This window comes from Phyllostomus hastatus, unplaced genomic scaffold (assembly GCF_019186645.2).
Source record: "Phyllostomus hastatus isolate PE091 unplaced genomic scaffold, TTU_PhHast_1.1 phas_contig_86, whole genome shotgun sequence".
NCBI classification, from domain to species: Eukaryota; Metazoa; Chordata; class Mammalia; order Chiroptera; family Phyllostomidae; genus Phyllostomus; species Phyllostomus hastatus.
This window is the reverse complement of record NW_025333977.1, coordinates 41,562,985-41,590,440: the sequence shown is the minus strand read 5'-3', so window position 1 is coordinate 41,590,440 and position 27,456 is coordinate 41,562,985. Positions and strand designations below refer to the sequence as shown.

At 48.7% G+C, this 27,456-nt stretch overlaps 1 protein-coding gene across 1 annotated transcript in view; it reads left to right on the top strand.

Moving 5' to 3' along the window:
* XXYLT1 (xyloside xylosyltransferase 1) overlaps nucleotides 1-27,456 on the top strand; it is a 167,091-nt gene that overhangs the window by 31,726 nt on the left and 107,909 nt on the right. The window contains exon 2 of the mRNA XM_045851728.1: nucleotides 5,149-5,296. Coding sequence (XP_045707684.1) covers nucleotides 5,149-5,296 — 148 coding nt within the window. The remainder of the gene's footprint in view (nucleotides 1-5,148; nucleotides 5,297-27,456) is intronic.

Below are 27,456 nucleotides of genomic sequence, written 5' to 3'. Positions count from 1 at the left end.
TTTTCTCCTTCTGTCTTCCCTGGTGGCCCACCAGGCTGGCAGGGAACCCACACGAGGCACATGTTATTTCTAATTGTGAGGCAGGTAGCCTTACTTAGTGACGTTTCTGATATATTAGGACCTCTTCAATCAGAATTGCATTTGATCTACCTACTGGTTTGGGTTGTTATAGTAATTTTAGAAGCATAGTTTTCAAGTAGGTGCTCCATGCTAAGCATGAAGAATGGGAGGAGCCTTCTGGTTGGGTACCAGGCAGCCCCCAGCAGAGTGGGAACCAGGCTGTGGGTGGAGTACTGCAGGAGGCAGGACCTAGGACCACCTTGCATCCTAGTAGATGCCATCAGAGCCAGGTAGCTCTGAGCATTGCCCTGTGGTATCTTGGCCTATTCATTACAGAATGTATTCTTATCTCAGAGCTAGGTGTTCTTGTATGGGAAAGGCATTTTAACTGCATTGGAATGAGGCAGTAAAGTCAGCTGTCCTTTCCTGAGCTCTTACCACATTCCTCCTAAAAGCCCTGTGAGATAGGCACCGTGATTCTTTCCCATTTTATGGAGGAGGTAGAGTTTAAGTATTTGACCAGGGTTGCCAGGCAGTTAAGTGGTGGAGTTAGCATGTGTACGCAGAACTGTGAACCCCATGCCTGTGGTTGACTCTCAGGAGGCACCCACACCCCATCACTGTCATGATTCCAGCCAAAACTGGGTGCTAGTAGAGCTGGGGTGATAGCTCCATAGGGGGCAAGTTGCACACCCATTGCTGTCCATGATGGTACACTTTCTTGATGAGTCCAGATGTTGCCACAGAATCCTTCCTACCCAGTGCTCTGGGCAGCCCCTCGAGGCAAGTAGACACCTATTTGCTGTTCCTCCAGTAGATGGATTCCAGCACGTGGTAGGAGGCACCAGGAATGTCAGATCCGGGTAGGTTTCCCAGAGGTTGCACTGTCCCTCTTCCCTCCAGCAGCTTTTCTGGAGACAGTCTCTGGCCGAGCACTGCCACCTGTGGCTGGAGGAGCTGTTGTTCTTTAAGCAGGCATTGGTGTTCCTGGAAACCTCGCGTCTCCCTGTGTGCAGGGCCAGCTCCTGCCACTTCCCTTCTTGGCTCCAGGAGCACTGTGTGACCTGGTTCCCAGTGAGGCGTGCCCAGTGATAAGTGAGTTTTCTCCACTGACTTGAGCTAAGACTTGGTGTGGCTTTGTGTCCCCAGTGGACATTTAGGGGAGCACTGGTCTGGTTCTTCAGGCCTGTCTGTGCCAGCAAGCCCAGGGCCGCACTGACAGTAATGTCTGCCCCTGCCCGGCACCAGGCTGGTGGTTCTGGTTGCTTTGGCCTCCCCACCTTGGAAGCGCTGAGAATGTGCTGTGCACAGTGGATATGAGGCAAGCCTTCTGTCCCCTCATCCCTAAATTGTGCTTTATTAAAAGAGTTGAGTCTTTTCAGAGTCTCATATTACACAGTGTTCTCTCTCCTACATGCTTTATTTTGGGCAGCCAAGTACAGTCTGAGAACAGCTCAGCCTGAAACAACCTCGGTCATTACAGGACTTGGGTACTTCTAGGAGTCCCATGACAGCATTAATTAAGAATAAAAGAAGGCAAAGCAATGTAACAGGTTTAGTCATTGTTTCTAGGGTTTTGATCCCATAAGTGTATAATATTGATGTAAGTGAGCCTCTAAAAATTGCTAATAGAGGGAAGGTAGTAAGTGGCTATAAATATGTGATTATAGGCTGATGAAAAAACTGATGGCCTTAATGATAGGAGCGTGGGTGCTTGTGGGTCGGGGCGCCATTTCCGGTGACGACATCCTGCATGACTTCACAGCGAGCTGTGTCTGACGCCTTGAATGGATGACGAGGGCGCTGTGTTCTGGAAGACTGCTTGCTTGGCTCGGCTTCTCTCCAGGGCTGGTGAGGGCGTTAAGACTGAGGACACGCGTGAAGGGTCCAAAAGGAAATCCTTTTGTCAGCTGGGTGTTGGAAAAATAATACTTTATAATTAATATTTTTTATTTTATAATTAACATGATATTTTATTCCTATGCATAAATAAATATATAAAAATAAAAGTTACAAATAGTGATTTGACTTTTAATCTATTTTCCCCAAAATCATACAGTCAGCTTGGTCAAACCACTGAGGCCTATGCCTTCAATGTGGGTGTCCCCCTATACATTTCCTGGTGTCTGGGTTACATGGTGATTCCTCCTGCAGCCCCCAGTGTGGGAGATTTGAAAGGGAGGAGGAACGGAAGGTGTGTGGCATTTTCTCTGTCTCTCTTCCTCTACTTTTCTCTCTTTCCCTCCCTCTCGCTTCTCTACACCTTCCTGACACTGGGCCCTGGGTAGAGCTGGGGGCCTCAGAAGGGGCCAGACTCTGACCTTGCTCTTGGGAGATCGCGGTTTGCAGACCTGTTTTAGACATGGGGAGGCCTGAGTGTTTTTTTAATTGAAGAAAGAGAGAGAGAAACACCTACTTGTTGTTACAATGATTTATGCATTCATTGGTTGCTTCTTATAAATGCCCTATTGTGGGATTGAGCCCACAACATTGGCGTATTTGGGTGATGCTCTAACCAACTGAGCTACCCGGCCAGGGCCAGACCTGGGTGTTTTGATTCACACTTGCAGTGTCTGTGGTTTGATTGTTGCTGCATCAGGTTTATTCCATGGAACATATTAATTTATCTTAAAGTAGTTTTATTATTATATTCATTGGAGCACACTTTACTATACAGCATTTGGAACAGCGTACTGAGTACAGTTTGTCCTCATAAATCTATTAATGCAGATGGGATGTAATTGTCTCCTGTGAAGCTTTGGGGTGAGGCGGGGACCTGAGCAGGGGAAGAATCTGGCTGCCATAATCTCTGTATCTCCCTTAGCTTGGCTGTGGCAGGCTTGGGGAGAGAGAACAAGAGACTGGTTATACATATGCAGTCTCTCTCTTCTTTCTTAATGAATGCAGATGCTTCCGTCTCTCTGAGAACCCTCTTGTCAGCTCCAGTTTCTTGTCCAATTCCAGGCCCCAGCAGTGGTTTGGAGGCGTAATGAGGCTCACAGGGAGAAGCTGGCTCATGAGTGAAGGCTGATCTGTGAGGAGAGGGATTCAGGGACGGTGGAGGGAGGTGAGGGCAGGACGCTAACACTCAGGACTAAGTGCAGCGCGGCAGCCTCTGAGCTAGGTACTTTACCTGCATATCCCAGGTAGTTCCAACAGCCACCATAGGAGGTAGGTGTTATCATTTCTGTATTTGAGGCTCAGAGAGGGTTATTAAGTTGTCCAAAGTGCGGTTCATTTAGTTCAGCAAACTTGTACGGATTGGTGGCCTGCCACAGGGTCCAGAGCTGGGAACAGGGCACAGGGCACAAAGCAGTCACAACTTCTGGCCTCAAGGAGTGCGCCATACAGTGACTGTAGAAACAGACCAGCAGTGGAGCCTGCCCCGTGTGATGCAGGGTGCACACCAGTGTGTGATGCATCCTGGGAGGCTGTGCAAAGGCCGGAGTAGGTGTCCGAGCAAAGCTGGAAGAGTGGATGGCAGTGACCAGCAGATATGGCTGGCAGGAGGGGTAGGGCTGGGCGAGGGGGCTCCAGTCAGTTCTAAGAGCAGGTACAAATATACAATGACATAGGACACTGAGGTGGGCAGGGTGAGGACTTGGGTTTAGTTCTGCCCAGTCCCCGGAGGAGGGCGGTTGGAGGGACAGGTATTCAGAGCCACCAGTGTAGGGCCTCGTACGCCTCGCTGGGAAATGTGGACTATAACTGAGGGCAGTGAGGAGCCACTGGAGGATTTGAAGCCAAGGAAAAAGAGAAATGAATTTGCAGGTACAAAAGATCACTCGAGAGGCACGACAGAGGCTGGCTTGGAGGGGCACAAGGCAGGGGACACGTTGTCGGGGTTTTGATGCCTGTGTAGTTGGGAATCACGGGGGCAGGGTGGGGGCAGCTCACTGTGGGTAGGAGGTGGCAGGGGTCGTCAGCAGATCTCTTGTGAGGGGGATATGGGGGAAGAAGACTCTTTGGACTTCTGGCCTGGGCTGCACTTATTGAGTGCCTCTTGTGTACAGTGCGGTATTTTAGATGTTACAGGGTGCTCAGAGCAGCAGGGAAAACTTAGAAGAAGTACATGAGCAGAGTGTGTGGTAATTTGGTATCTTGAATGAGGCTGGAGCTCCACAAGGGTTAGACTTAAATATAGACGAATGTCAAACAAGGAAGGCAACTTGTTAAGGTCCTGTTTGTACTGTCTGCTCCAATCACTGGTCCTGGTGGTGTCTTCCTCCCCCCTTGGTTGTTGTTAAGAAAAGAGGGTGTATTTATAGTGGGAGGAACATGGGGCTTGGAATCTGGAGACCAGGGTTCAAATTCTGGCTCCGCCACTAATTAGCTAGGTGACTGTAGGCAATTGTAACCTCTGTGAGCATCTGCTTTCTCGTTTGTAATTTGGAGCTATGACAGTGCCATCTGCTGCACTGACGTCCCAGGTTGTCGTGGAGACCAGTGTGTGCGTGTGAGAATAAACCGCAGAACTCCGCTGAGCAGCCATGACATCTCTAGACTCTGAGTGTTCTGAGGTGATTCTTTGTGCCCCTCATAGCACCTCCTAAATGTCTGGGACACTCATGAAATACTGATTGGGTTGATGGATGTATTTCCTGTGGCAGTAGGCATCGTTGGGGTTCCATTTTCCAGGGACCCTCGCACTGTTCATAGCATTGGACAAGGTGGGTGGAGCACCCGGCTAGACCGAGGAACGTGGAGCAGCCACCAGCAGTGGCAATGCTGGGGCCAGTGCCGGCCGCTCAGACGTGCTCGGGGTCCTACCTTCAGGACCAGACAGGTTCACATGGTTTCCAGTCACAAGGCACAGAACTACGTTCATGATGGCCCAGCTTGGAGTGCAGGAGCTGAAAGCAGACTGGGAGGCTGCTCCCATTCCCGTCCTCACTCCCACTCTTCCACTACACCCGCCACACACATGCCTGCACATGATGTCCCCATCCCCGGCCTCATCATTGTGCCCATTTCCTTAACTCTCACTTGGGATGCCCTGCGGGTGACCTTGGAGAGGTGCTGTCTGTCTCCCCTCTGTGGCCCACGCGTGTGCTGAGTGTCCTGTGGTTTCCTTGTGCCCTGCTGCAGGTCGTCTTCCACGATGTTGCCGTGCTGACGGACAAGCTCTTTCCCGTGGTGGAGGCCATGCAGAAGCACTTCAGTGCTGGCTCCGGGACCTACTACAGCGACTCCATCTTCTTCCTCTCAGTCGCCATGCATCAGATCATGCCCAAAGGTAACTTGCAAGCCCCTGGTGTTTGGTGTTTGCCTCTGTTTCCTTGGCTGTGGTAGCACTGGTGCCCTGTATCAGAGGAACTCCACTAACATACAGAGAGAGGGCAAGCAGGCCAGCAATGCCCCTGCGTGACAGTTTCCTGCCCAGAGAAGCGAGGGCAGGGCCCTAAGTTGCACAACTCCTGCAGTGCGAGTGGTACACTGTGGTGGCCCTGGATCAGGGCCTCTGGGCTCCAGCCCTGACTCTGCCCCTTTCAGGCACCCAGCCTCTGGGACCCAGTTTGCTCATCTGGTAAACAGCAGGAGGACTAGTTGACCCTCCATCCAGATCCGTGATCCTGTTCTTTCTAGTTTGAATCTGTACTTATCTGACTGTAAAATATCAAATCTAGATGTGAGAAGTGCAGATTATATCTGAGTAGAACGTTTTTTTCTCGAACTCTGATGCCTAATTAGAGGGTTTCCTGGGCTTCGGTCCCCCTAGGGCCAAAGAGATGTGGTTGCCTTGTGGGTGGTGAGTTGGCCTTGTGTGGAAGTGCTTTCAGGCTTGGTTACCCTTGGACTAGAAGCCTTGGGCATGGTCTCACTGGAGAGGTGTCCTAGAGTTTCTGGATTTTTCTCCTCCAGATGGTCTTTGATTGATTCTAGAGCCCTGGATATTGCCCACTTTCTGGCCCTGGTGAACTATGACCTGAGGCTTTTAGGGGTGAGAAGGGGAGTTTTGGGTTCTTGGGGTAGCACCTCTAGAGCTGTGACTGGTTGAGTTTCCAGCAGTCCCCAGACCAGACAGACCCCAGTTGCCTAGCAGACAGCAGGGCCTTTGGTGGGAACCTGCCGCTCTGGCCTAGCAGACCAGAAGTGAAAGGGGTGTCCAGAGACCGCTGTTTGAAGGGGTCTGGTAAGCCAGGAACTCGGGAGTTGGAGGCTGAAGTTCAGTTTCATTGGCAGGTTGTCAGACCATGGGAAAATCTAGATTTTGTGTCCACGGGGCAAGCTCCGGCACCACGGAGGCCCCTGAATGTTCTCTGTACTGTAAGGCAGGGCTCAGGGGGCTTCACTGAGCAGGGGTCTAAGGAGAGAGGAGACAAGCTCACCAAAAGGGCATGGGGAGAAGGGCCCCGTGCCATTTGTGATTCTTCACCAAGACCAGGGGTGGCTCTCTCTGTCATCTCCTGGGTCCTCTCACCACCCCTTCAAGGTTACAGATGAGAGAGGCCCAGGACTTGAGTGACTTGCCCAGGGTTATGCAGCCGTGTGAGTGGCACAGCTGTCTGATGTGGAGGCCTGCTTCTCCATGCAGGAGTTATTCCACCCCCTCAGCTGGGCCACATGGGCACTCTCTCTCGGGGCAGGCCTAGTGCAGGTGTGCAGAGGGAGGAAGGTGTGGTTCCTGCGGCCCTGGATTCTGGGGGGGAAGACAGGCGCTGGTTCTAGTTCTGCCACGAAGCGCTTACGGAGCCCGTTTGTCTTTGTAGACCGCGGCTTCCCCACCTGTACATGGTGAGGCTGACCTAGTGAGCTGTTTCCATGAGAAGAGTCCAGGTCCCAGGAATCCCCTTCAGGATCCTGTGTTCGGGGAACCAAGGGAAGAGCGATTCTGCCTCATCCACCTCTCCTGCTGCTGCCTTCACTCCTAGCAGTTGGCCCTGACCACTGTGTTGACCAAGCTTTGGAGCAGGATTCCATTTGGTCAAAGAGCTCCATGAGTGGCCCTGATGGGCATGGCTCAGTTGGTTGGGCATGGTCCTGCAAAGTTAAAGGTCGCCGGTTCAATTCCCAGTCAGGGCACAGGCCTGGGTTGTGGGCCAGGTCCCTGGTTGGGGTGCATGTGAGAAGCACCCAATCGATGTTTCTCTCTCATACAGGTGTTTCTCTCCCTTTCTGACTCCCTCAGTTCTCCTCTCTCTAAAAATAAATAGATAAAAATCTTTTAAAAAAGATTTCCATGATTAAACTAGTTTAAAAGAGTTGACTGGATGGGCCTTCAGGGCCTGACCTGTCTTGTTGTCCCACAGGCATGATTGGCTTTGAACTAACGCGGTGACTGAAGAGCTGACAAGAGCTAGTGGAAACCTGGCGAGAGGTGTGCCTGGGCTTCCTGTCCCTCCCTCCCTTGCTGGCTGTTGGGTCTCTGCCCACCATGTGCTAGACTCTAGGCCAGGTTATGCTTTGGGGCACCAGAGGGAAGGGAAATAGACCATCCACCTTGGGGATTGTCAGTGTGAGAAGATACTTCTGTCCCATAGTGGTCGGGAGGTCCAGGAGGTGAGTTGTGAAGTACAGATGATGAGAGTTAGGGAGCCCCAGGCTGCTGTCCCTCTGCCTTTCTGACTGCTCTGCTGGGGTCCTGGCCATGCCCAGCGGGCGATGTCTGCAGAGTCAAGGCTTTGGCCAGAGCCGTGCTGCCCAGGCAGTGGGTCGGATGGTCTGTGTCAGGAGGCCGGGAAGGAGCTGTGTGAGATGTGCAGCAGGCAGACCCAACACCAGTCTTTCTGGGGGTTGTTCAGATGAATGACAATGTGCTGCCAGAGGTTAATTCCTACATCTGCCCAGAGTCTGGTTCCTAAGAGGAGAGTTTTGAGGAGTTACTAAAAGCTGCTATTCATAAAATGAAATGAGCATCCTGGAGCTCCTCCCGCAGGGTCTGGGTGTTTCTGCCGAGCCGTCTGGTGGCTGCGCAGCCCTGGGCCACGTGCGCAGCTCCTTCTGGGCAGATCCTCTGGAACTCCTGCTGTGTTCCGAGGATGCTTTGTTTTCAGGCACTGTGAGTGCCGTCCTGATATTGCTGCCTTTTTGTACTCATTATTTTAAATCATAGAAATTGCTGTTGTTTTGGCCTTTGTTGATGAATTTGTTCTTGCGTAATTGGCACTATTTTGGTTATTTTGTTTCACAGCGTTCCTTTTCTCCGGGAAAGTGAGAATGGAGCCTGGGCGGGTCACCAGCCCGTGGCCCCACCCAGGAAGGCTGAGTCAGAAAAGCTCTGTTCCCCGAGCTCTGCCTCAGAGGCCCCATCTGGTGTTTGCCCCAGAAGTCCATGCCTTCCGCACTCACACTGCCTCTAAAACATGTGGTCTTCTCTTTCTTCTTTACAAGCAACATGCACTCACACAACAACACCTGAGAACTACACTAAAGTGGAAAAGAGTTATCCCTTTACTTCTTCATAAACATCGTCACTGTTCCTGATTACCTTATACCTTCCCAACACGTAGTTTTTAATAATTTAGGCAAAGTAGGAGTCATACTCTGTTTAAAGCATTCTGAGTGTTTTTAACCTTCATTTAAACCCCCAAAATGAAAGAAAGGGTACAAGTAAAGCTGTATTTCATGACATTTTCAGTTCCTGTTACTCATCGCCGTTTTCTATATCATCATAGTCTTTGAGCCTTTTTTGAATAGTTTCACTGAGTTCATCTCAGCTACCTAGATACATTTTATTTTTTCTGTGATCCTAAATTATACTGTTGACATGTGTAAAGATTATATTTGCTAATGAGGATTATTTCCTTGTGATAACTCCCCACGGGGGAGGGGAATGACTGGGCCAGAGGTGGCACGTACAGGGCCAGCCTGTGTCGGCCACCCCCTCCCTCACCGTTGTCAGCCTGCATGAATGAGGTTCCTCACTTTTTCTAAGTCTGTTGATGTTTGACCCCTTGGAGGGACGTTGGGCAGCCACGTGTGAACGCCAGGACAGTCGCTATCCCCACTTGACAGGAGAGGAAGAGAGGAGCTGAGGTCAGGCCACTTCTCTGAGTTTCAGGGTGAATTTGGCCTCCCATCCGGGTTTCTGATGCCTTGGTCCAGGATTATTCTGATGGCCAGACCTATATATCCAGCCTCTTGCACCCACACAGTGCCTTAAAGCTGATGAAACCTGGCTCCTGTCTCCTCTCTTTCTCGGCCCCTCCCTGCAGTCCTTTGGAGCGGGGGGGGGGACAGCTGGGTGGGGGTGGTTACACCTGTGTGTTTTGCCCCAACCATACCCCTCGGAGCAGCGCCTCTCAGATCACATCTGCAGAGTGAGAAACAAAGGGGCCCTGGAGGCAAAACACACTGGTTCTGCTTTTGGTCAGAGCTTGTTTTTCCTTCTGCTTCTTGTTGGAATGGCCACATTTGGCTGGCGGGTCCTGAGGCTCACATTTGCCTGTCTGTGTGTCCTTCATAGACATGCAGCCACTCTCTGCTCCTCACTGCACCCACAGGGCCTTTATCTCCTCCTGTTGGTGGTGGAGTCACTTGCCTATCAGAAGTGCCTTATGCAATGGAAAAGAAAGCACTTTTGCCCAACTGGAGCTGCGGGGAGTGAATAGCAGCTCCTCGGGGACTGCAGCTTCCCTCTCCTATGTGCACAGGTCCTAGGGGCTGTTGGCTCTGGATTAATGACGTGAGACATGAAAACAGCCCTTACCAAGGCTGAGCCACCATGCCTCGTATATGACTGTGATGCAGTGTCCCCTGGGCGGGCAGGGCAGGGACCTGGATAGTTGGCAGTGTGTCAAGCTTGCCAGAGGACCTGGGAGACTTTCCTAGAAGGCTTCTGTCCTGGGGTCAACCCTTTGCCAGTAGATATCCTCTGCCAGTAGACATCCTCTGCCAGGGGTCTGGTGTTTGCATGACACAGTGCTGACCACTCTGAGTGTCTCAGAGATGTTTGCCAGGTTGCTGCTTCATGGGCTTGTGGTGGGGGGCCCGGCAGTTAGGCAGGATGTCATGAAGGCCACGAGGGAGACCCACATAATGTTGAGGGTTTCAGAAGAGGCTCAGTCAGGCATTTGACAAGAAGGAGAAGGGCTTCGTGGAGGAGGTATTAGAGCTTTGAAAGATGGGTGAAGTTTCATTGTGTAGAAACAGGTAGGGTGCAGTTCAGCAGTTGGGAAGAGTTGTGGTGTGTGTTTGGGAAAAGCACACCACTTCTTTTGACATTCCCAGCAGGCGCACATGTTGGGTGGTACTGGGAGAGAAGGTGGTCGAGGGAGGTTGGCATATGTGGTGCAAGCTTGGATGCCAGCCGGAGGTTAGCCCCAGACACAGGAGACAAAGCCTTTGTGGGCATTTTTCACAGGGAGGAGCTGACCAGATCCATGCTTTGGGAAAACTGATGTGTCTGAGACAGGGAGCATATCTCAGGGCAGATGCTGGGGTCCAGCGGCACATCTTTTTTGAGTGTCTTCTGAGCCAGACATTATGGACAGGCTGTGAGAGACCTACAGGCGGACTCCCTGGCCTTAAGCAGCAGCTCGTCTAGAGTGTGCATTTGTGTGTGTATGTGTATGCACACATGTCTATGTGAACTAAGCATGAACACATATAGTAGGTGAGCTATAGCATCTGCTGAGACCTGACAGGCATCCCCAGCTTTTGCACAGCCTTCCTCTTTCCATGAGAGCCCAGGGGCTACAGAGGTCATTACACAGGCTATTGCAGGAGTGGTTAGGGACTAGCTTGCAGTTTTTAGCAACTCTGTGGGCTCAGAAAAAGAAGAACTGATGTTATGAGAGTAGGCAGAGCAGACAGCCTTCCACTCTGAGCTACCATTGTGGAATCATAAACTCCTACAAAACCAATGCAGATACTCCTGCCATGGAGTCACTTGCCTGTCAGTCCTTCACACGTTAGTGTGAAGTAGCCCCACCTGATTGCTGTCCTCTGAACACTGAATTGAGATACATGCCCAGAGGGAATGAGATGAATAACATGTTTGTTGGATAGATAAATGAGGTTGAGGGAAAGGTCGAAGGAAAGAGAAAAAAGTATTTTGGAGCCCAGTGTACTCCTGGGCCTTTGGAGATGGGCTCGGGCTTACCTTGACAAACCCCTGAGTCCAGGCAGATGGAAGTCGGGGGGAGAGGGGCCAGCACTCTGATTCAGACCTGATGAGGTCTGAACCCGGAAAGGTTGAGGAAGCTGTGTCTTCCTCCTTAGTGCTTTCCTTCCTAGGCCCCATGAGCCTTGCCCCTGGGCCCTGAAACCCAGGCCTGGGCAGTAGAGCTAGGCTTTAGCTACGGTTTGCATCTACTTGGCTTCTGTAGGCTAGCCTGGGTATCTGACTAGCATGGGAAGGGGAAACCCTTTTACCCTGGTTTCTGTTGGTGCAGGGGCTACAGAAATTCCATTTGATTGACTTCCTGATGAGCCTTGGACAAACCGGCTCCATATGAGAAAGGCAGTGTATATCCCTTGGGCCCCAGTTGGGTCTGGGGCAGCCACTCACTCTGGTCTGTGCCCGTTATGGAGTCATGTCTCCAGGTGCCCTATGTTTCTGTTGCTTTCCTCCCTGAAAGTTGAGTGAAGTTCAGCACATACCCTGCACACTTCCTACACTGAGGAGGGATGGGTGTGGGTTGTGGCAGCCTCTCCTGACTCAGCCTGCGGTGGGGGAATAGCTCTTGCAGACTCAGGGTTCCTGTGGTCACGGATGCGAGCTGTGCTGGCAGCGCTGGTGTCTAGACACTTCTATGTGCCTGGGAGGGCTCAGGGAGGTCATCCGTGGGATGTGGGGCCTGGCACTCTGACTGGTTCCCTGGGCCGTGTTGAGGAGGGGGGCATTTGAGATCAGGAAGAGCATGTTCTCTGCCTGTCTGTGACAAAATGTCCATCAATTGTAAACCCTCATCTTGATAGAGGTGTTCATGTTCATGTTCATGTTCATAGAGTGAGGCACAGCAAGCACTATGATCCCATTTTTAAGACAGGGGAATTAAGGCACAGAGAAGAGGAAAGACTTTCCCAGGGTCACAGAGTCTGGCTGAGCAAGGACGGGACCAAGGCTCCCTGACTCCCAGCCAGTGCACACTGAGGACATTCCTACACTCTTCCTGACCTGGGCTAGAGGCTGGCCTTGCCATGGTGCCATGTTCCTCACATCATATCAGTGATACATCACATCATACCAAGGGTGCATGATTTGTCGCCATTGATGTTGACCTGGATCAGCTGGCCAAGGTAGTGTTTGTCAGATTTCTCCACTGTTATGTTCCCCTTCTTTCCCCTTCCCATGCTTGAAGAATGTGGGTGGTCATTTTTCAAAGGGCATGTGTGTACTGCCAGGGCCTCATCTTGCACACCCTGCTGGTGATATCTGTCCCCTCGCTGTGCCGCCAGCTGTGGTCTGTGGGGCCCAGAGATTTTTGAAGAGCAGCTTCATCATCCCAGAAGGTCGGCCTTGTTGTACTGTGTGGGTCAGTGGATGACCATGTCTGAGCTTCCCTCGACTTCCAGCCCCAGTGTCTGAAGGAACTCAGAGCCAGGCAGGTCTGAAGCAGGTCGAAAGGGGAGTTGGTAGGTAGAAAACAGAGAATAGGGGTTCAGGCTCCTGGTCAGACAGAGCTGTGTACCAGTTTCAATTCTGTGGCTCTCTAGATTTGTGACCGTGGGAAGTGACTTAAAAGTGGCCAGATGGCGTAGCGGTTAAGAACACAGGCCTAGAGGCCGAGTGCCTGGGTTCAGGGCAGCCCCCTTACTGGACTGCCGGGTGCCTCTGGCCAAGTGACCAAACCTGTCTATATTCGGTGTTTTCATCTGTAGAATGGAGAGATAGCAGTTCACATCTCACGGGTTATAATGAGAATTAAAGAGTTAGTATGCGTAACAGGCTTAGAACGGTTCCTTGGAAGCATTAGCCTATCTCCTGTCTGGATCTCCGTTTCTTTATCTGTGAAATGGGGATGATACAGTACTTACTTCAGAGGACGAACCAGACGATATGGATAGTGGCCCTTAGCACTGTGCGTGGCACTCAGAGGAGGGCGAGTAATTGTCAGCTGTTTGGGTGGCGACGATGAGCCATGCCTCCAGACCCAGCACCAGAGGGTGTGGGGCTGGAGTTCTTTCAGATCCTTAGACCACCCACGTTGCCTTTGGAAAGAGCTTCTGCTGTGGGATAAGGAAATGTTCTGGATGATCCTGAGCAAGTCACGCCATGTCTTATCCCCAATTGTCCTCTCTGACCTGCCTTCTTCTCAGGGTTACTATGAGCTAGAAATGGAGTTATATAGCTAAAAATGCTTCACCTTCCTCAACTCCCCAAAAGATCTTTTCCAGCAGTTCCCAGATTTTGGGTACCTGAAATCGGCAGTCACACCACCATTGGCCCCATCCTACTTGTGTTTTTTGAGGGGATCTATGTGCACAAACAGACCAGGCAAATGCAAAATGTTGTAAGATCCCTGAAATGAAGGACTTGGGGCCTGAGCCTCTTCTGCTCTGGGATCACCTTCTTTTATTTTTTTAAACATTTTATTTATTTATTTCCAGAGAGTGGGGAAGGGAGGGAGAAAAAGAGGGAGAGAAACATCAATGTGTGTTTGTCTTTCATGCACCCCCTATTGGGGACCTGGCCTGCAACCCAGGCATGTGCCCTGACTGGGAATCGAACGGGTGACCCTTAGGTTCTCAGGCTGGCACTCAATCCACTGAGTCACACCAACGAGAGCTGGGGCCATTTTCTTGAAGGCTACCGTGATGCTTGCTGTCGTAGAAAAGAATGACAAAGCCGACTGGACATGAATGGAGTGGGGTAGCCTTGCTCTTTTCCTGGCGTCATGGGTGTCATCAACCCTGAGCACCTGCCCCTGGGGCCTTTCTGTCCTGAGGTGGGAGGCGGGTGGCTGGACTCTTGAGAGGACAGTTTTGGGCCTGCTTTGGGTCCGTGGCGCTGGCTGGGAAAGGCCGGCGTGAATTTACGGTTAATGAATGTGCAGATGCATTCTCAGCTGAGGTTCACAGGCCCACGTGAGAGAGACCGGAGGCCGGGCCAGAAAGCCCGCGGTCTGGGGACAAGACCGAAATGTACAGATCCCGACGGGCAGCTCTCGTTATGCGTCCGTTCATTCATGCTTTGAAACTCTAAGGTCAGTGTGCAGCCTTTTACAGAAACCCTTTAAAATTCCATCTTTTTAAATTTTTTCCCTTAAGTGAAATGTAACAAATGTAGTTAAAGCCATATCCAGTTTGGACTTCTTTGTTCTGTGCTTTTTGTATTTTTGCTCACCCCCGTGAAAGGTCTTTAATGTTCTCTACTATTCTTTTATAGCAGTTTTATAAAACACAGAAGGCTTTTAAGGCTGGTTTTTGGAATTTAATAACTTTGTTCAGTTTGAAACCGAATCAGGGAGCTGGTCTGTAATCTGTGTTTAGTTTTCCACCAGTGAGGCAGACAGGCATCAAAGGCAGAGGCGCCGGCAGACGGGTGCATGCGCCTTCTGGGCCCCCAGGTGCAGTGGAGAAGGGGTCGGGGTCCTGGGAGAGAGGTGTCCTGGTCTTCTCGCCCCTTGTTCCCTGACGTTTACTGGGAGGAGAGGCCCTGTGGAGACTGGGCCTGAGCCGCATTCTCCAACCTGGTGTGCTCGAGTCTGTGCCGCACCCCAGCTAATGCTAAAGTGCTCCTTGGCTTTCCCACCTGGAATATATAAATGTCTCAGAAACCTCCTCAGGAGTCGGGGTCACGGGGCTTTCTCTGAGTTCTCTGGCTGTAATAACACCCAGTCCTGCCTACCCCGTCCTAACTCCTCACAGAGGCCGTGGGTGAACAACCTACCTTCTCCGAGCCGCTGACGCTTTGTTTAAAAAGTGGGAGCAATGAGTGTGCAAACACCATAGGATCGCATGAGGACTGCTGGAGGTCGTGTGTGAAGAACCACAGGGCCTGGCATGGAGGGGTGCTCGGTGCGAGATGTTCTTAGTGATTTTCTTCTCAGAGGCTCAAGTACTTACCAGCAAATCAAAAGCTCTGGTAAGTTCTGAAGGAAAAGTAATCTTTAACTTTGTTTAATTCTGTGTTTCTCAAATATAACTTATCACAGAACAACACCTTTTTGAGGACCACCCATTCACATTCTAAGGTAGGGTTGTTTCACAGGACTCAGTTTAAGAAACACTGCCCTAAAATAAGAATAATAAACAACACTTGTGTAGAGCTCTCTGGGGGGTGAGGGTGGGGGCTGGAAGCCTTGGTCTCAGAAGAAGGCCCTCAGGTAGTGTTTCCTCTTCCCCCCGCTGCACGGGAGTAGAGCCTGTCATTAGGTATGGCGTTTTAGTTATTCACTCACTGTGTCACTTATACTGTGACTGCTCTCTGAGCAGATCTGCAGTAGCTTTGGTTATGCCCGAGGTTGCCTCAGACCCAGAAGCATTAGGAAAACTGTACCTGGATCTTGAATTGTGGTGGGACCCCAGGAACAGAGTTGTTTTAAAGGAGGAAGATGTATTGGGTTGGCCAAAAAGTCTGTTACCTTTTTTCCATAAAATAAAAGACACATTTTTCATTTTCACTGATAACTGTATTGATTGGGATATTTTGAGTATGTCAGCTCTCTCCCACTATTGGCTTCTAGTGGGAAGAGGCTAGGGGTGCTACTAAACATCTTCCAATGCATCAGACAGCCCCACAGCAAAGAATTATTTGGCCAAAATGTCAACAGTGCAAGAAACTTGGCAGCTGAGGGATCCTGAAATCAACCCTTGAAGGAACTGGGCCTGCACACCAGAGACGCCTGGCTGCTTCTGAAGGGCCGTCCTAGGAAAGAGGCCTCTTCTGTGTGACCCGGAACGACCATGCTAGGTGCAGCTGACTCCAGTTTCTAACTCAGTTACCACCTTTCTGCGAGCACATGGGCAAGCCCTCCCCTGCTCAGGTGGCCAGTTCTCAGCTACAGACTGAGGGGTTGGGTACAATCCAGGATGCAGACTGGCCACCTATGGCAATTGACCACATTCTATTTGGCCATTTTATCATCCTTACAGGGGCTTTAAGTGGCAGTTACTTGGGTACCTCCTGTTCCAGCCCCACAGCTTTGGTTCCGTGTCTTTACGGTCTTGCAGTGCCTCCCCCCCCAACCCCAGACCCAGAACTCTGACAGTGAGCTCAGCTCCTGCCAAGCTCTCCCTTGCTCACTCCGCTGAGTGGTACCAGCTTCCCTGCTCCTTCCTCCTGGACCACTCTCCCCACAGACATCTCCATGCCCTCTTCCCTCGCCTCCTTTAGACCTTTGTCCAGGTGTCACCTGTTCAGGGGAGCACGTCGCTAACCCTCCGTGTGACATCGTACCATTTCTTCTGAAGTGCCATGGCCCCTCCTGTGCTTTATTTTTCTTCCCAGTTCGATGGTGATCGAATAGATAATGCATTTGACTTTTTTCGATTATCTGTCGCCTCATGGAAATGTAGGCTCCACAGGGGCAGGCAGTTCTATGCATTTATTCACTGCCGTGTTCTTGGCACCTAGAGCACAGCCAGGCACGTTGGGCAATCAATGAATGTTTCCCAAGTGAACTGAATACATTTTTGTTAGGTATGTGTCTTGAACTCCTCTATTTAGGGGGTCACCGCAGCACTTTTTTTAAAGTCCATTTAGAACTGGCTGTAGATGAAGTCCAAGAGCTTCTGATAAACTGCATAGAAACTGGATGTTCCTTGTGGGTTCGTCACACACAGGGATAGAATTTTCTGGACAACCCCTTCTTGATGGGTCGGGTCCTCACGTCTTGAGGACACAGTGGATTCTGACTCCTGGTGTAGCAGACGGCGCCCGGACTGCCAGTGCCTGGCGTGGCATGAGGTCCAGGGATTCTCATGTGGAAAAAAGCAAAAGGCAAAGCAGATATTCAGGAACTTGCCTGAGTGAAAACATCTGAGTAAATACCAAACAAAAGTTATAAACACTTGTCCTGTGATTTCAGTGAAAACTATTTTCTGGCAGCTTCTATGGAGCAAATTTGAGGCATTTGAGTCCTCTTATTTGGAAGAGGAACAGCTGTCATAAAGTGCTAAAAATAATTCACCACTTTCTACTAACTTAATGCTAGAGGCTCTTTGTAAGCTAATGAAGGTAATTTGGGAGAACCTTAACTTTTTATAAAATTGATTGCATAGTGACGTCTTTCACTTTGTTTCCCTCTATTAGACTCTGTCTTTTAACTTTCCAAGATCCCCATTTAAATTCTTGGCTACCAGGAAAGGCATCAGCCAGCCTTTATTGCTGCCATCAAGAGCTCAAGCAGCGTTTATTCTAGGCTTCTCGTCACCTGTGCAGGGCCTACTGGTCTGCCGTACACTGGGCACTGGAGTGTGTATTGCTGCCCTGCCCTTGGGGAACTCACCTTCTGGTTGGGGATGGAACCCAAGCAAGTGGGCGCTCACGCAGCCAGGGGTCAGTGGTCAGGGGAGCAGTAGCAGCAGCACTGGGCCTGGACTTAAGGGAGATCGGTGGGGGTATTTGTATGGGGAGTGGACCAGGTATTGTCAGTTCTGCTAGAGTTCAGAGAAGTTCAGAGGCAGGTCTGTGCCAGGCCTTGAACAGTGAGGATTTAAGGTGGGTGGGGGGAAAAGGGAGGTGTTCTGGGTGAGGGGTGTTCTGCGAGACCTAAGTCTCAGGCTGGGCAGAGGCCAGCATGCCATAGGGGTGCCGCCTCTGCAGATGGTGTCCTAGCCCAAATCCACCAGTTCAGGAAGCACCTCTGGGGTGGACAGTAACAAGCATCTTCTTTTTGTCTCTACCTTTGTGCCTCATCCAACTGATAGGATACTTAATTTCTCTACTAAGGCCGAGTGTGTAATTGCTGATGATCGGATCCTCTCGGTTAAACATCTTGGATTGAACCTTGGGCTTGCTCCTCTTTCCCCCACCCACTCTGGCTTCTGGACATTCTTTGAAATGTGCCTGGCTGTGCCTGGTCCTCCAGGCGGAGCTGCAGGGATCAATGCTTCGACTCCTCCCGTGGGGCCCGTTTCCCCCTTTCGGCGTAGTTTCTTGATGCTGCCCCACATCATCCTGCTCTTCAGCCACAGTGGCTGCCTTAACTTGTTCTGGTCACATGCATGCTCTGCTTCCCTGCTTCCTGGGCTTGCTCAGCTCTTCCTTTGGCCTGGAAGATCTCCCCCAAGTCCCTGATCACTTGCCCTGCCTATCAAAAGGGCCCCCAGAGGACAGGCCCTCCAAGAACACAGAGTTGGCAGGGCTGTGTCTGCTGGACCTTCGGGGGCATGAAAACCCTTGAGAGGACTAAGTCAGGTGTGATGTGATATGACATGAACTTAACTTTTTAATAAAATCTGGAAGCCCATGGGGTGGGGGGAGGGTGATTCCCATGATGTATGGGTAAGAACTCTCAGCAGCCAAGAGATTCTGCTAAGTGAATAGAATCAGCCATTTGGTTTTTGAAATCTGATGATAAAATACTGTTTATCTCTCAGGGAGTTATCAAAGGTCTCATTTGCCTTAAACCTTGGCTTTTCGACTTCTTCCCTCCCTCATGCTATGTCTTGCTCTGGTTTAGGATGGACTTCTCAACCAGGTTCAGCTGGTTCCTGTCCTGATCTCGCTCACACCTTAAGCTCTGGGATGTAACTTCCCCCTAAGAGGTGAATGAGCAAGTGCAGTGCGGTGGGTGATGGTTTCCCTTCCACATTGCGTCGGGGGAGTCAAGTGCAATATTGGTATATTTGTTAAAGCATCAGCTGTCACATGATAAGCTCTTCCCATTAGAGTGATTAATGACAGAGCTGTGAAATTTGGGGAAGTCACAGTGCCTGGGACAGGAGTGAACTTCTGAACATGAGTGCTTTGGTGGCTGACCTCAAGTAAACTCCCTCTTGCAAGTGTTCTGACAGGGCGTCTTGACCCTCACCTGATGACCTCCCAGGACTCGAGATGCTCTCCTTAGGTGCTCTTCTCCCTCTGCCCCTTCCTCTTTCCTTCTCCCTGTCTCGTGAGCGAAGTGAGCGAGCCACAGGCGAGTCAGTGCGAGGAAAGAGGGATTACTAAGGGAGGGGCTGGAATGAGAGAGCTCAGAACTTAGGGCAGATCCAGGACCTGTCTGTTTGGTGATTCTTTCTCTTTCCCTGGCTCTGAAAGTGTCTTGCTTTCTGTCTATACGTCTCCCTTTTCTTCTCTCCACAACTGCATTTTTAGAAATGTGTTTTTTTCTGTTCTCACGGAACTGAAGCTTGCATGGGGCTTTGGTTTGTTATTACTTCCCCCAAACAGGCATCATCTCTTGGTATTTCCCCATTTCAGATCCTGAAAGAGAATCTTCTGGCCATCTCATGGGCCATCAACTGTTGATTATTTTTGCTGTCGTTGATCCAGTCAGCTGGGACCAGAGCAGGTGGGGCCATGTGGTACCGAACCTGCCCACCTGGGCCTGCCTCTCAGCAAGAGTGTGGGAGGTGGCAGGCATGTATGTGACTGCCGCTCTCAGACACGGAGCGACCATGAACATGGGAGCACAGGGGAAAGGACATGAGTCAGATGGGGGTTTTGCCCTCATGACTTCATTTTCTAGTGGGGGGATTAGAAATCCCTGTCATACAAATACCATCTGCCTTGGGGTATATGGTAGGCAGCCTCAAGGGGGCTCCCAAGGACCCTACCTCCTGGTGTTCATGCTCTTCACTTGGGTGTGGGCTGGACCTGCTGACTTGCCTCTGGTAAATAGAATATGGTAAACGTGATGACATAACACTTCTGGAATTTATGTTACAAAAGACTGTGGCTTCCATCTTGGCTACTCCCTCCCTCCCCCACCCCCTCTCTTTCTTTCTCTGAGACCTTGCTCTGGAGGAAGCCAGTTGTCATGTTATGAGCTGCCCTGTAGAGAGGCTGCATGGAAAGGAATTGATGTCTCTGGCTAATAGCCAGTGGGATCTGAGGCCCACTGCCAATCACATGAGGGACCTGTGACATGACTAAAATGCCTGAGCCAGTGGCATCCAGCTAAGCTGTGCTGGAATTGTCTCAGAAACTGTGAGATAATGAGTGTTGTTTTTGGCTGCTGAGTTTTGGGTTACCTTGTTATGCAGCAGAGCTGTGGGAAGGCGAAGGAGGGTGTACCTTTGGCTACGGAATTTGGGGAAGGCTTTGGGAAGGATGTATAGCATTGGAGTGAGGCCTACCTTTCCTCCATAGAGGGGTCTCTTGTACAAGGTTGGCCATCGTGTGTGACAGAGGACAAGGAGGTTCATCTGGCAATTCTGTTTTCCAAGGTGGATCCGATGCACACAGTTTTTCTATTATATGGCCTCTGAGAACCTCTGAGTCTTCTGTTGAAGAAGGGCAGGAGTTGCTGTTTCCTCAGACCTCCTGCTCAGCAATGTAGTTCTGACGTGTGTTATCTCTGATGAAGATTGGATCTCCTAGACCCTGATGTCCTCCATCACAGCATTGCCAACTGTGTAGCAGGCTGCTTAGTACCTCATACGCTGATTGGAGAGCGACAACTTGGGGTTCACAGCCCTGGCCAACCAGGCACTTCTGAGATGGTTGCTGTCCAGAAGTCTGCTGGGCTAGCTCCGCACAGCTCAGTAGTGGACCCTGCCTCCAGTGGCTCACATCCAGAAAGACTGGCTTTGTCTCAGCTCAGAGTCCGATGACAGGGGTTCAAGTCTTGTCCTCTTACTGGTGGTGTGGCCCTAAGCAAGACACTGAGCATCCTCTCTGAGACTTTTATTCCTCCACCTTTTGTTAGGAAAATTTCAAATATATCGGAAGTAGAGATAGTAGCACAGTGAACTCCGCACACCCAGCACCCAGCTCCAGTGGTTATCTGCTCGTGGCCTCTCTTATTTTATCTCTACCTACCCACTGCCTTCTCCTTCAACCCGGGGTTATTTCAAAGCAAATACCAGATAGTATAGTATTATTTTGGGCTACATGTCTCTAGAGTCTTTCTCTCTCTTTTTAAATGAAACTTAATTTTGAGACAATTGTAGGTTAAAATGTAGTTATAAGAAATAATGCACAGACCTCTTATCCACATTCTCCTGGTGGTGCCATCTTACACAATTGTCATACAATATGGCAGACAGGGTACTGCTGACACTGACACAAATGCAGAACAATCACCCTGCCGCAAGGGTCCTTCATGTCATCTTTTTATAGCCACACCCACTCCCCCCAACCCTTGGCACTCACTAATCTGTTTTCCATGTCTATACTTTGGTCATTTCAAGAATGCTATATAAATGGAATCATAAAGTATGTGACCTTTGGGGATTGGCTTTTTGCCCCCCTCAACATAATCCTCTGGAAATTCATTCATAATCCTCTGGAAATTCATTCATGTCGTTGCAGGTATCAATAATCCATACCTTTATCTTGCTGAGTACCGTTTCATGGTTCGGCTGTGCCACAGTTTAACTATTCGCCCATTTAAGGACATCTGGATTATTTTGGTTGTTACGAATAAAGCTGCTATGCATTTGTGTACAGGTGTTTGTGTGAACGTAAATTTTAATTTTTCTGGAATAAATGCCTGAAAGTATAGGAGCTGGGTCTTATAGTTCCATGCCAAGTTTTATAAGAAACTGAAAATTTTCCAGAGTTGGCTGTACCATTTTACATGTCCACTAGTAATGTAGTTCTTGAGTGTCTTTTAATTTATTGGTCCTTTCTTCTGTCTGCCTCTATTTTCTGACCTCCCAACTGGGGATAAAAACTTATGCTGTGGTCATCTTGCATGATTGAGATGATGCAAGTGAAGCTGCTTTCCTCACTGTCCCTTACTGGGACTGTCAGGTCTTCTCTTTTGTGGGGTGTCTGGAAGTGGCATCATAGCACCTTCGGGAAGGACCGTAGCTCCTGACTGACTGTTGTCCCCAGCCCCTGTGCTTCCCTGGCTGGACTCTGAAGGGCAGCTGGCTCACCAGGATAGCTGCAGGCCAGGAAGGTTTAGTTCAGCTGGCTTTTTTATAAAGTTCTTACCTGAGGACATTCTTTCATTGCTTTTAGAGAAAGATGAAGGGAGGGAGGGGTCCTGCAGTCACCCTGTTATTCTTCCTTGCCCTGGCCGGCTGGCAGTTCTGCTGACCGGGCCCCCGAGATGCACACGTGTGTAGTGTGAGTGTCTGCAAGTGTCTTATGTACGTGCATGCTCACTGGCCTGTTAGCTCCAGGTCCATACCAGTTTTGCTTAAGATGATGACAGTTTCGTAGAACACCATGTGCAGCAAATTCCAGGTTCTGTAAGAAATAACAATGGAAGACTTGTTAAAGGCACTTTCCTTGTCTCCTCTCTTGTACCGTCTCTAATAGGACTGTCATTTTCTCAGGCGTCATCATCCTTTTCTCTCCTTTGCCGAGCTGTGGACTGATGCCCTTGATGTTAGTGGCAGTTCGGGAGCTGACCTGACTAAATGTCCCCAGGTTCCTTGGTGACCTCAGACAAGCAGCACAGCAGTTACTTGGACTGCCAGCCCCATCCGTGTAAAGTGTGACAGTCCCAGTGTACCGCAGAGAGGACCTGTGAGAGTAAGTAACAGACTTACAGAAAAACAGCACTCAGAGGAATCTCGTTGGAGAGACTCCAGCACGGCTGAGAGAATGGATCTGATAGGCTGTTTGCACCTTACTTTAAACGCTGAGTAATTGCTAGATCTTTGTTCTTTGTGTTTTAATAAATGAGATTTTTATTTTGTTAGAAGCACTTCTTTTGTGGGCTTTCTCTGGCATCTGTGAGGGAGCATGCTCCCTATTTGCATCACTGTCAGTCCCAGGCCTGGGCTTGGGATTGTGTTTGCTGTTCTCTTGAAGGATATGTGGACCCCAGAAGGGTGTGCAGTGAGGTGCAGGGGTGGGTACAAGCCACTCAGTTAACAAATAATGGGTCAGTGGAGGTCTGGGACTATAGGACCCTGGCATAAGTGTTCACATTAATGCAGGACAGAGGCCTGAGCAAGAATTGCCACAGGGTAGTTGGAGGTGTTTTTGGGGACACTCTGCATGGAACCTGCTAGTGTGCCTATCTCATTGTTCCTGACAGGTCCCCTTCTTTGGGGGTAGGGCTCTAGGGAATTCCAAGGAGCCAGGCTCTTTCTCTGGTGACAAAGGGCTCCTCCTCTTTGGGCTGCTGTGACTTCCCAGGAGCCTTTCTGTGGGTAGCCACTTTCAGGGGAGCGAGGGTGGAGGCCGAGGGCCCAGGAGCACATTCTCTGCCACACACACAGTCCCTTCTCTTGTGTCTCACTTTCTAAAACACGTTTATTGACACAGCCACATGGGGAGTGCTGAGATGCACTCTCCATGGCTCCAGGGCCCCCTGGAGCTTATCAGGGAGAGACCCCATTCTCAGTCATTCTTTCCCACTTTCCATATTCTTGCTGCCATGTTTGTGGGTCAGATCCTGGTTGTAACTGTTATAGTAATAAACCACCATCTAGAGAAGGCTCACCTGTGTCAGGGGTGTGCTGAGTCCCTTACTGCTGATGGCCCCAACTTAGGATGGTCCGACATATCATTTTTTGACTTTGTTATGGTGTGAAAGTGATATACATTCAATAGAAAGCATGCTTCAAATTTTGAATCTTGATCTTTTCCCAAGCTGGTGATATGCAGTACCACACTCTCATGATGCTGGGAAACGGCCGTGAGCCATAGCTCTCAGTCAGCCCTGCGATCACGAGGGTGAACAACTGACGTTCCATGGCATACTGTGTTGCCAGCATTTTCGGGTATTGTGTTCTGAGGGGGTTTTGCATCCCCTCATGTCTACAAAATGCCCATCTGTGTCTCCTGCTTCTGGTGAGAAGTCAATTACTCATGAGATGAAAGTCAAGATAATTGCCCAAATGTAGTCTAATGCAAGTGTTCTGAGCACATTTAAGGTAGTGTAGGCTAAGCTATGATGTTCAGTAGGTTAGGTATACTGAATGTATTTTTGACTCTTTTTGACTTACGATATTTTCAACTCATGATGGGTTTATTGGGATGAAACTGAATGGTAAATTGAGGAGCCATCTGTATAGGGATTACGGTATCCCCTGTAAGCCTAGAGTGAGGTATAATTCCCTCTTTTCCGGGTGAGGAGAAATGGGCCTCAAGGGATCAGATAAATTACTCCCAGACACAGCCCTCGTGGGAGAACAGGATCAGAACTTGGACTGCCTGGCTTCAGGGCCCATCCTCTGTATCAGTAAAAGGGATTGGGTGATTCACAAACCTCACAGGAACTTAGTTGAATGTTGTCCGGGCCACCTTCATTCTCACAAATAACTTTCAAGGACAGTGAATAGTGCACAAGCACAAAGGACGAGGTACAAAATACTGGACAGCAGAAGTAGACCCTCAAACACTTCAGATGTTGGCATTATCAGACACAGATTATAAAACATGTGTGCTAACCATGTTTAAAAAAAACAAAAGACAAGCCTGGAAACATCTGCAGGAAACTAAAAAGCGACCGAGCATATTTGAAAACCAACCAAAGAGAGCTTTTGGAAATAATACAGTAATCAAAACAAAAGTTAGGGACGGTCAGTTAGAAAACTTTTACAATACTGATTTTTAAAGGTGACCAGTGCACAACTTCTTTTATTCCTCTTCTGCTACTCTCATTCACTCTTCAAGGGCGAGCTCTGTAAATAGATTCCTTTTAGGCCTTTTCCTATGCGTTTATGAATGCACATATGCCAACACACAGCAGAAGTTTTTTTTAAAAATATACATGGGGTTAAGATCTACATTTTGACTTGCAACTTGCTCCTTCCTCAATAACATAGACATTTAGATATCAGTGCATATAGATTTATCACATTAATGACATTTATTTAAATTTGCTTTCTTGTTTTCATTGTTTTATTTTTTACTACCTGCTTATGATATAAAATTCAGAAAATTACAAAAGGATATATACAGAGAAAATAAGTCTTCTTATCCTCATCACCTGCCACTGAGTTCTCAACTCCCTGGGAAATTTCTGCACCTTATTATTTTTTTTTCACTTCACAATATGTCTTGTTGATAGTTTCAAATTAGAGATGCCTCATTCTTTTTATAGCTATAGAGTATTTCACCGTATGGAATTTAACTAGTCCCTTGTCGACATACATTTAGATTATTTTCTAATTTTGTAATTAAAAATAATGCTGTAGTTACTGTCTTCTTCATAAGTGATTTTTGCACATGTAGGATTTTGTTGGACCGATTCCTAAAAGGTAAACTGCTAAGTCAAAGGTATATGTATTTAAAATTTTGATTGATGTTGCCAAATTGTCCTCCATTGTATTTACATCAATTTCTAAATGTGTCCCCACACCCAGGTCAGAATATAAGCAAAGTGTCTGATCTTTGTCAGTTTGATAGGAGCAGATTTATATCTCATGGAATATTAATATTTCTATCTCTTTTTTTGAGTGAAATTGGATTTCCTTTCATGTGTTAAGAACCACTGAATTTCCTTTTCTGTGACCTACTTATGTTCTTAGCTCTTTTTTCTGTTGGGTTGTTGACTTTTTCTTACTTTAAGGAACTCTTTATTTATAAGGGAAATTAGCATTTTTGTCTCTGATATACATAGAAAATATTTCTTTGCAGCTTGTTTTGACTTTTTCTATGAAGAGTTTATTTATTTTTATTTTTAATATATTTTATTGATTATGCTATTACAATTGTCCCAATTTCCCCCCCTTTGTTCCCCTTTACCTGGTACCTTCCATTCCCTCTGACAATCCCCCCACTTTAGTTTGTGTTCACGGGTCATGCATTTAAGTTCTTGACTTCTCCATTTCCTATACTGTGCTTGACATATCCCCCCCCCCCCCCCGTCTATTGTGCGCCTACCAATTTGTACTTCTTAGTCCCTGCACCCCCATTCTCCCCCTTCCCCCTCCCAAATGATAACCCTCCAAGTGATCTCCACATCTATGATTCTGTTTCTGTTCTGCTTGTTTGCTCTGTTTTTTAGATTCAGTTGTTGATAGTTGTGAATTTATTGCCATTTTAACATTCATCGTTTTTATCTTCGTCTTTTTCTTAAATAAGTCCCTTTAACATTCATATAATAATGGTTTGGTGATGATGAATTCCTTTAGCTTTACCTTATCTAGGAAGCACTTTATCTGCCCTTTGATTCTAAATAATAGCTTTGCTGGATAGAGTAGTCCAGGCTGTAGGTCCTTGCTTTTCATCATTTTGAATACTTCTTACTAACCTTTGTACTAGCTTTAGTGCTGGTCGATCCGCTGCTTTTATTATGTCTTTGCCTTTGTTACTGAGACTTTTTTTTACAACATTTTCTTATTCATATTTTTGATTTATTTTCTCCTTCTTAAAGAAGCCCCTTTAACATTTTTTGTAATACTGGTTTGGTGGTGATGAACTCATTCAGCATTTTCTTGTCTGGGATGTTGGCACATGATTTTAGACTGTGTCAGGATTGCTTAAACACACAGTGTTGAGAAGGACTTGCAGAGATAGGTGACTCTGAGGATGTCCCAGAAGCCGAAGCATTTATAAAAAGTACGTGTTGCAGCTCCAAGGATATCTAGAGCACCTTCCTCTTCAGGGACTGAGGGCCCTTCCCCCAAATCCTGACCTTACCCAGCCAGTGATTCAAAAGGCAGTAGGTTCAATACCCACTTCATAGAGGAGCCAGGAATTCCTGTGACTTTGTAAGATGCTGAAGGGGTGCTTGTGATCATCCAGGCCGGTGGCTCTTAGGGTACATCAGAATCACCTAGGGAGATTTTTGTTTCAAAATATGTTGCCTGCCCGCCCTGGCTGGTGTGGTTCAGTGGATTGAGCTCCAGCCTGCAAACCAAAAGGTCACCAATTTGATTCCCAGACAGGGCACATGCCTGGGTTGTAGGCTGAGTCCCCAGTTGGGGGTGTGTGAGAGGCAACCACACGTGGATGTTTTTCTCCCTCTCTTTCTCCCTCTCTTTCTCCCTCCCTTTCTCCCTCCCTTCCTTTCTCTATAAAAAATAAATAAATAAAGTGTAAAACAAAAAACCCCTGAAATACTTTATCTGTGTTTCAGCACTCAGAGATTTATTTATTTTTTAATTAAAGTGAATTTTGTATACAGTGAAAATAGAGATTTTTGATTCAGCAGGATTGGGTTGGATCTGAATAGGATTATTTCAGAAAAGTGCCCAGGGTAACTCCAGATGTACATCTCCATCGAGAACCTCTGTTTTCTTTACTCCTAGTTTTACTGGTGCAGAAATCGAGGCCCAGAGTGGTGACTAGGGGTGGGGTCCAAGAGCACATTGGATCTCAAGGCTCATCTGGGGTCACGGACCGGAGCCCAGGTGTCCTTCCTGTGGTCCAGGGCTCCACCCATCAATTGACTGTTACCCTTAAATGAGTGACTGATTAAGTCAGAATAGAGTAAGGCTGTTTGACTTCTTTCCAGCCCAGTCTGGACAGGTGTTTCCAGGTTTACC